Genomic DNA, 9,330 nt, shown 5'->3' with positions numbered 1-9,330 from the left:
TCACAGCAGCAAGAACAAGTGGAATACTGGACATAGTAGGATATACATAAGCAGATTGGGCAGGTGCTTTGGACAATAGAAGGTCCGCTTCAGGGTTTTGTGTGTATCTGAGTAGGTGCCTTGTAAGTTGGTGCTCAAGGAAGGAAAAGGTAGTGTCGCGTTCAAAGCCTGATGGAGGAATTTAAGGAAAGCGCAGTGATGTGGTGTGACAATGTTGGCTTCATAGTGCCAATATATACACTTTGTAGACTGTATTGAAACACTAAGATTCACAATACAATCTTTTCATTTTCTCTCCGAGTTACTAGATTAGCATATATAAAATACTAGTCCTTTTAAATTATTTATTTGTATAAATATATTCGTCTAACCCGACCTTGTTTAATATTTTATTGTGAATTTACTATTGTGTACATTCAATATTGTTCAACTTTTTAGTCTGCATTTACCATAATGTACACATGTCAATATGTAGAAATGTCTTTATCCGATAAATGCAAAATTACTTGGTTTACCCGAGAACACTAAACCTATGTCACTTCAATCTTCAATGCTAAGTATGAAAAGCTTGCAAAGCTATGTTACTCATGTGCGGCAGAATCGACATACATGGACAGGGTATGATGACTTCTCCTTTTGCTTTGTCAGTCCATCACGCCCCGAGGATGAGGATTGATTCACATATATGGTGTCATGATTTGATTCTAACTTGGACGGAAGGCTGGCCGGAGAGAGCAAGGAGTATGAGAAAGATAACTAGATGATAGATGCCTTTGTTTTGTTGTTCTATTAACTAACCATATTAAAACTTCTATTTTGCAAATTAACTCATGTTTGTTATGTATTGCAAAATGACTATAACAAAAATAAATGAGATTTTTTTTTTTTATAGAATTGTCGTTATTAACTACCAATTAAAATTAAGATAACAAAAATAAACCACCTAATTTAAATTCCAAAATTTCAAAATTCCGTAAAAAAATTTTAAGAAAACAACTTCTTCACGGAAACAAATCAAATAAACTAAAAAAATTAACTCCTTTGAAACTTCGGATCCAAAAATTTTAAATGTTAATAATGGTTAGTATCAGTTTATACTATTTTACAAACATGGGAGAGAGTGCAACGAAATAAGAGAACTTTGGGACGAAAAATATCAATCAATGACTAATATATGTTTTATTGGTTATTTTACTTCCAAAATCAAGGAAAATACTCCTACATGGAAACAAATCAAATCAACTAACTATAAAAACATTCATTCAAAACTTAAAACCCTCAATTTTGAAGGTTTTTATTGGTTAATATATGTTAATAACAAGTTATAAAGATATGTCGGTTAATGCTATAGAGGATAAAATTGCAATGCAAATTTTGAATTAATTGTCGCATAATAAAAAATGGCTACTCTATTTAAAATCTTAAAACATAGGCCAGTATCGAAGTATGCTGCTAGATGTTGTACTGCTTTTTATCTTAACTGAACTTAATGATTACCTTAAGTTCAATGTCAAAAGGAAAGAAGTTCACATTAGTTGGAGTAAAGATTACCCTGCAAGTTAGGAGCTTAGGTAGAAGTTTCTGTTAGGAGTGAGACAAAGTGAAGATTAAGTTCAATGTCAAAATTACCCTGCAAGTGATCAAGTTTAAGTTCAATATCGTAAGGAAAGAAGTTCACATTAATGGAAAATGGAATCTATCAAGGGACAATTAGGCCAATAGCTCAATAGTCCATCAAGTCCGCAGTAAATTAATTTAGTGCACGCATGGTGGGTTATTTTTTTTAATAAAATAATTACAACAGCAGGTATCATAATCGGCCAACTTTAGTAAATAAGTTGTCTATAAATTCATGAAGCCTACTATAATAGTGTAAATCTAGGTAATGAAATTTCTCTTTCCAAACCTTCGTCTTTCTTATCTATGTTGCTTTGAGATGGACACATTTCATCTATCTTTTGGAGGGGCAAACAAGGTTACAAAAGAATCCACCGAATGTGCATTTTCGCTCTCCGATGTAAATATTCCACTTGATATGAAAAATACTTACCTTATTTAATGACATATATTGGTGACCCAAATATGAAGATATTGTCCAGAAAATCCAAGCACATCTCAAGCTTGAGACATTCATTATGTACAATAACCTTTCATAACACCTTAAGATTGAAAATTGTGTCACCCTTGGATTAAACTAAGCTCTATGCCACTCGGATGCCTAGGAAATGAAGTTAGACTAATGACCTCAAAAGGTTATGGTCCTATACTATCATTTTTACCTTGTGAAAAATTCAAAAAATTTGGCCTAGTAATATTATGTACTGGGAATCATATCGCGAGTGTAGTTTGTAATGATATCACTCGACTGACCGTGAGACTGTACAGCCAAAGATGAGAACGTGAAAGCCTCAGCGAGGCTTCTTCTTGCAGGCCCTTGTCCGTGCCTTTCTCAGCCCTACTAATGGTATAGACTGCGAAGACATGTCGTTATCCGTGCTCGGATCAGAGACATTTTCCTCTCCTACGCAGTTGGACAGGAAAAGAACATGCGATAAATGTGGTGATATTAATGTTCGTGATTTGAGTTTAGTCTGTAAGAAAGATTAAAGCAAGCATGAATGTAAGAGAAATGGCGAGAAATACACTTTTCTCAGCCGGTAAAGTACTGAAATATTTTAGCTCAGAATAAATCAGCTGGTTATATGAATGTTAAAGAAAATGACTTGAATATATGAGCATTTATTTCTTTCCGAGGTTGAGTTTATTTCTTCGGCCACTTTCTATATTATTATTATTGTTTATTTACGATTAGCTTCAGCCTAGTATGAGATTCAGCAGATATAATGAACTTACTGTCGCTCGACTCGCTGTACTCGTATCTAGTACGCTTTGTAGACAACGTAATTAATCCGCCTTTAACTTTTTCTTCGGGGATTTCACAACATCCGCTATAAGGTTCCATGTAGCAAAACCTGCCAGATAAAAAGTTCAAAATTTTAAGGTGTAACAAAATGCAAGTGTATTCCCGTAGTTGAGTATTAGTCAGCCATACGATTCATTCGCAAGCATTTCGTAGGATATACCCTTCTCCCACTAAACTCTACCTTCAAAGATTGTGATATATCCCAAAGCTTAACATATTACAAATGCAAATCATCTCACACGCTAACATATCATATTCAACTATATGGTTCAAAGATTACCATTCGTCAGGTAAATCATCGATATTAAAATCAGAGCTCAACATCCTCCACTTCCTGCACTTATTGCACTGAACCCAGTCATGATCGGGTTTGTATAACAGGTTTGTTGCTGTCTGGAGACAAAAAAAATAAAAAAAAAATAAAAAAATTGAAGCAGACAATCCATGAGCACAAATATAGCTAAATATTGTTTTGTAGAGACAATTATGAGGAATTAAAGAGGAGAAGATTCATCTAAGACCAGCAGTTATGTGGAGATAATCTCTCCCTTGAAGTATAATTGTTCCAAAATTAAATCGAACGCAGACATGACATCAATAATTGAACATTCAAGCTTATTGTAATTTGACTCTGATAAAGAAAGCATACACACAAGCCTATCTTGCACTTGATATTTTTTATAATAGGAGTAAATATTAATTTTCAAAATAATAGAGTAAAGTCTCAAATGAAATGCGAAAAAAATTAAATAAATAAAAATACATGCAAGTAAACTGAAAGCATAGAAATCTACTCATATTTCACATTTCATATAAAGAAGCATAGACTATTTCAAAACTGACAAGTGCTCCAGAAATTAAAAAAAAGATAGCAGTGTAGCTGCCAAACAGAAACAAAAAAACAAAAAAAAAAAACAAATCAACAACCAAACATATATATACTCCAACCAAATGAAATGGAACCCAAGATAGAAAACAATAAAGCACAAACACTTGGTTTAAAAACGTATAAAAATGATGGCCAAATAGTGAGGAAAAATTTCTTTTTTTCACAAGTAACTCGAGTACTGTACCGGCTGCAATCGATCAAAATTATTGTCCCAGTATATATCTGATTTAAGACCTAGCCACTTTTCCAATTTGGCATATGACTCGCAATCCTGAAATCCTTGCTTGTTATTAAGCACCCATACCCCGCCTTTTCCGTCATTCTAACATAGACAATAGATGAAATTAGAAAAAGGTAAACAGAGTGTGATTTCATATCCAAATAGAGAGAATCTTATAACAAAAAAATATATAAACTCAAATCCAAAAGGGTTCTATGACTTCTATCTCCAGTCATAACATAGAGGTTGTGATGCTAATACATTGCATATTAGCATAAGCCACGTTTCATTTGTGTCTCATATTAGCATAAGCCACGTTTCATTTGTGTCTCAAATGACAACAGATAAGACTAGAAAAAGGTAAACAGAGTGAATGATTTCATAGCCAAATGGAGAAAATCTTATAATTTTTTTTTTTTTTTTTTGGATAAAAGAGAATCTTATAATTAAAAATATCTATAAACTCAAATCCAAATGGGTTCTATGACTTTAATTTCCAGTCACACGGTAGAGGACAAAGAGGTATACAATTGCATATTTGCATACGCTACATTTCATTTGAGTGTCTCAAGACACTTGACAAACACAAGTATAGATATTTGTCATGTTGAAGCCTCGACTCAAATTAATAGGCCAAATAAAAATTAGCATATTTACAAATGCTACTTCCATCATTCTGTATGGGCTTGGTATAGAATCGATAATTGATATTAATATTTGCAAAAAAGGGAAAACGGTTTACCATTAAATCTGTAACATCAACAACACCAATCACACCACGACCCACAGTTCCACTGTGAATCATTCCACCGACTCTCTTGTAAGCCTGTAAAAGTTAAATGATCATATTCTTACTTTCGTAAAACCATATCCTCATTGATATCAACTAGAACATTTCTGCTTTACTGCGCGAAAGTGAACAATCTCCAAATTTTTATCTGCTCATTCATTCAGGAATAGGCATATGAGAGGAATGGAATTGAATTATCTCCAATGTTTATTGCCGTACAATTTTTGATAATCAATAAAATTCTTATTTCTTTTGATATATATATATATATATATATATATATATATATGTATATGTATATGTATATGTATATGCAGTAAGATTATGCAGTATCATACCTCTATTAGACGACCGCGCCAATATAAGAAAATTCCACAGTTTGCTTTATCCCATTCCAACTGGCATCGCCCAAGAGTCAATTGTATGCGCTTACCCATTATGACTCCAGCTTCAACAACAGTTTTATGAAGAGATTTCTCAAGTGGTCGTGTTTTAACCTGGTAAGATTTCATATCCAAATAATCAAAACGAACCCAAGAATGGTGTTAAATACCTTACTGCAAGAAGTAAATCAGAAGGTTATCGCTTACTCGTGAACCTTGGACGTGTATCTGAATTCTTGGAACTAAGAAGATAACTTCAAGGTAAGTTCGAAGTGAGTAATCCAAAGGGACCTAAAACAAATAATTATAAGCCCCAGACACAAATTGGATCACAAAAAGCAAATTTGCAAAACCTTTGTGCTAATTTGGCCTGGACGAGATCGGATCCTTTTAGAACGAACGCATATGTCTCCTAGGCTGAAAGAGCTCTTCTCCTGCCACATCAGACTATAATCAGAACCCCACTCATCCAAGTTCCATATGTATATCTGAGTTCCCGTATGCTCGTGAAATAGGGCTGCCTTTTCACCAATCAGATACTTGTTGAATGGTGAAAACTCTTTAATGGCCTTTAAATTGTACTTTGCCAAAGCTTCGGACTGCACAGTTGTATCTACTTCCATGACATGGCCTTCTCTGTGGAAGCTTACGATAGGAATCTCAAGATTCTGCATTGTGAGAAACAGTCATGAAGTGGCATATATTGTTGACTACCAAGCAAATTATATGAAAATAAGGTACACTGACATACATCTTTTCCATCGTTCAGCGACTGTGAAAGAAAAGCAATTGATCTGGAATCAGCAGTCTGGGTAAGAACCAAAGCATCCTTGCCAAGCCTCATTGCACCAGTCTAAGAGTATATAAAATGATTAAATTAGATTTTCAGCAAAAATATGAGGGCACTAATATGGGACAAAATGAAAAAATTCAAGTAAAAATGATGTATCAACCTTATACTTAAGAGATACAGTAAAATTATCACAAACCCAAATCCAACTTACGTCTACATTTTTATGACATAACTTGAAGTAAGTCAAGGCACAAATGTTTGTTTTGAAGAATTACGCCACTGATTCTTACTTTTAGATGATTATTGAATACAAAAATGTAATCATGTAAATTATTACCACATAGCAAATGACGTTTATGTTGAGACATAAGAAACACGTGTCTGAGAAAGAAAATGTCCAATACTTACTGCCTCGTACCTTAAATCCAACACCAAATCTTCCAATGCGATCCGTGTCATCTTCATCAGGTGCTTTGTGGCCTAGACTTGTCATTCTCACAACATCCTCATGTGTCATCCCATGTCCATCATCAATTACAGACAGCATAGGAATAGTTTTCCCAGCAATTTTGGAGTATATCATTTCAATGGATATCTCCAATCTGCAGAATCCACCGGTACAATCAGTAAATCTATTGAATAACAATGGAGTGACTTCATTTATGAAACTGAAAAAAGCAAAAAAAAACATTAGCAATTCAAACCATCAAGTGAAAGCATATTCACTGACATTAAACAAAACAAGATTCAGAAGAAGATGAAAGTGCAAATGGGTATCAACTAACTTAGTTGCTTTAGCATCTCTGGAATTGTCAACAAGCTCGGCTATTGCACCAAATAACCATCCTGAATGAGCCTGGCCAAGTGTCTTCAAATAACTTGGGTCTGCTCTCGCATAATTTCTTGCTATAATTCCACTCTGCTTGGGACCACAAGACTCTGGCCTCCTACTACAATCTTCACTTTTTGACATGCAACGAGGGTCTTCCAAGGTTTGCGTAACGTTTTTATCATTGATGCGAATACCCCCATTGGTGACGGTATCTTGTTCCTTTACTTCAACGTCTGCACTGCCAGAAAACTCATCAACATTATTACTTTTTGATAGTCGATGTTTTGAAGTGGTTCTTATAGTATAAGCATTCAAGTGTAACCAAATGAAAATTTTAGGTCATATAAAGTTTAAGCTTGTAATCCGAAGAAAATTTCTACGATTATGTGGAATTACAGCTGTTCAACGAGATGGCTTTAGAACTTGTCACTAATAAACAAGCAAAAAAAAAAAAAGCAAGCTTACTTGGTTGGGAAGGAATTAAAGAACATTTGGAGTTTTGCGACTTTACTACTCTGTATGCAGCTATAGCCTTATTGGAATCGATTGTATCTGGAGGAAGTATGTAAAGCTCAACGCATTCGGACCTCACAATTCCTACCTAAAAGAAATATCAGTTTTAGGAATGAGTCGAGGAAAGAGCTTTGCAGTAGCGTTTATAAAATTATGAAAATTAATCAAAGAACGCCAGATAAACACATGAAAGCAAGAAAGAACACAAAAATAAGCTTCTAATTTTGTAACCTGGTCATGTCTTCTGAGAAAATTCAAAAATCTATGCCACTCTTTCTCGTCGCGAGAGCTCTCAGCAGCCTGAGACAGAGTAAACTGTTGCAACTCAGCGAGAAAAGGTAACTTTGTTATTTTCACCGTGTCATCCAAACTCCAACTATAGGGCCTGTTCATTTTCATAGAAGGAAATTCAAGTAACAATTGTGAGAAAAATCTAATAACTTAAGGCTAACAAGTTATTAGAAATATTGGCACATCCTATTTTAATCTCAACTATTTTATAACAATTCAAGTTCATTTTCTTTTATATATAGAACGAAAAGAGAGATGAAATACTACAAATATTGGCACATCCTATTTTAGGGTCACGCAAAGACATACGAAATGCTAAAGGTGAGATCAAGAAATGTATATCCTTAAGGCTAAAATAAATTCTTCCTGGCTAAGAGAATGCTCTTCGGAAAACTTCGTGAAACATACTTCACCCATAGGAAGGTTTTACTACAAGAAGACATGGTGAGTGATATCACGAATTTTTTTTTTACTCTAGGGTCACATATTATTACTAACAAAGACAAGAATGAATACAGTAACACCAAGAAAAGTGAAAATCTTCCCAAATAAACATGGAGAGAAAAGTAATGAGTGCTTACACTTGGACCGGTGCGTTATCAACCCGTGCTCGACATATAGCTTTGCCATCTTTGCTAAGCATAACACAGCGCTTCAATTCACCTAAACACATACAAATTAGTCTCGGTGTTACTGAAGTAAATTAACAAGAGCTCAGCGAAAAAAAATACCAAAAAAATTCAAGTCATATTCTCCTCTACAACCGAGGACTCACCTTTAGACGAGCTTCTGTGCAAAATCTCCCCCATTATATAATAAACCCCGTTAATTCCTCAAACCCTTTCGTCTTAATCGCCGAGTTTAGTACCAAAAACCGATCATTACTCTGTCACAGAAGTTCGAATTTATAGCAAAAAAAAAAAAAAAAATTGGAAAATTCAAGAAAGAAAGAAAAGAAATATGAGAATTCCCTCAATCTCAAGTTAAAACCATCAGAGCAGAAGTGTAAAATGCAATCTTTATATTAATAAATGACTTCTCAAAACCCTGCGAACATACTCGAAGCTTAAAATAGCAAGAGACATTAGAAACACCAAAACCCTAAATCCTCGGCTCGCTCGTGCATTGCGTACCTCGGAAGCTAAAAATCACCGGAGCGAGCAACACCATGGTCGTCGCGGAGCGAGAATTCAGACGAACAATGAGTGTCTACAGAGAAAGCAGAGAAGAAAGAGAGCATTTTAGCGAGTCTGGGTTCGAGCAATAGATAAAAAAAAAACGTTGCATTTCAATGATACGACAACAGATTAATCATACAGTTGAAGAAGCGAACGTCCAGTCTCGACTGTTTTTCAAGGCTCTGCGATAAATTTTCACTAAATAGTTTTTTTTAATACCATATGGTATGTTCAAACTTCACACGTCTCGTTTGACCCTTCCCTTTATACAAAAATAGTGAGAAATTTCTATTTGCTAAAAGAACCGAAGTAATAAAACCTTGAACACTAACAATTAAGGAAAATATCACGAGTATCCCTTGTATTTAATCGAAATGCGAGATTTATCCCCTCTATTTTTAGAAATATCAGATATATCCCTCAAGTTTAATATAAATGATATATACATCCCCTAAAAAATGTTATATTACAAATATCATCATTTTCGTTTATTTTTTACAAAAAAATAATTTGAAATC

General features: G+C 34.3%; 1 protein-coding gene across 2 annotated transcripts; it reads right to left on the bottom strand.

The window, feature by feature from the left end:
- Positions 1 to 2,051: 2,051 nt before the first annotated feature.
- Positions 2,052 to 9,043, bottom strand: LOC149405098 (uncharacterized). 2 transcript variants are annotated; one of them, XM_089601536.1, is made up of 17 exons: positions 8,952 to 9,043; positions 8,768 to 8,843; positions 8,410 to 8,520; positions 8,216 to 8,297; positions 7,575 to 7,728; positions 7,296 to 7,431; positions 6,784 to 7,063; positions 6,417 to 6,600; positions 5,957 to 6,058; positions 5,559 to 5,873; positions 5,413 to 5,496; positions 5,161 to 5,319; positions 4,775 to 4,858; positions 3,997 to 4,134; positions 3,204 to 3,316; positions 2,854 to 2,972; positions 2,052 to 2,521 (listed from the first exon to the last, which is right to left on the bottom strand). In XM_089601536.1, exons 3-17 carry the CDS (start codon positions 8,441 to 8,443, stop codon positions 2,409 to 2,411), a joined length of 2,097 nt encoding a protein of 698 aa, XP_089457662.1. In that variant the 5' UTR covers positions 8,444 to 8,520; positions 8,768 to 8,843; positions 8,952 to 9,043; the 3' UTR covers positions 2,052 to 2,408. The 2 variants fall into 2 exon arrangements, with proteins under 2 accessions (XP_089457662.1, XP_089457670.1); XM_089601544.1 differs by lacking the exons at positions 8,216 to 8,297; positions 8,410 to 8,520; positions 8,768 to 8,843; positions 8,952 to 9,043 and having other exon boundaries at positions 6,784 to 7,068; positions 7,575 to 7,711.
- Between the last annotated feature and the right edge of the window lie 287 nt (positions 9,044 to 9,330).

This window comes from Urtica dioica, chromosome 2, assembly GCF_054948205.1.
Source record: "Urtica dioica subsp. dioica isolate 48M chromosome 2, U.dioica_male_clone48M_v1_H2, whole genome shotgun sequence".
Lineage (NCBI taxonomy): Eukaryota > Viridiplantae > Streptophyta > Magnoliopsida > Rosales > Urticaceae > Urtica > Urtica dioica.
This window is presented reverse-complemented; position numbering and strand designations above follow the sequence as displayed.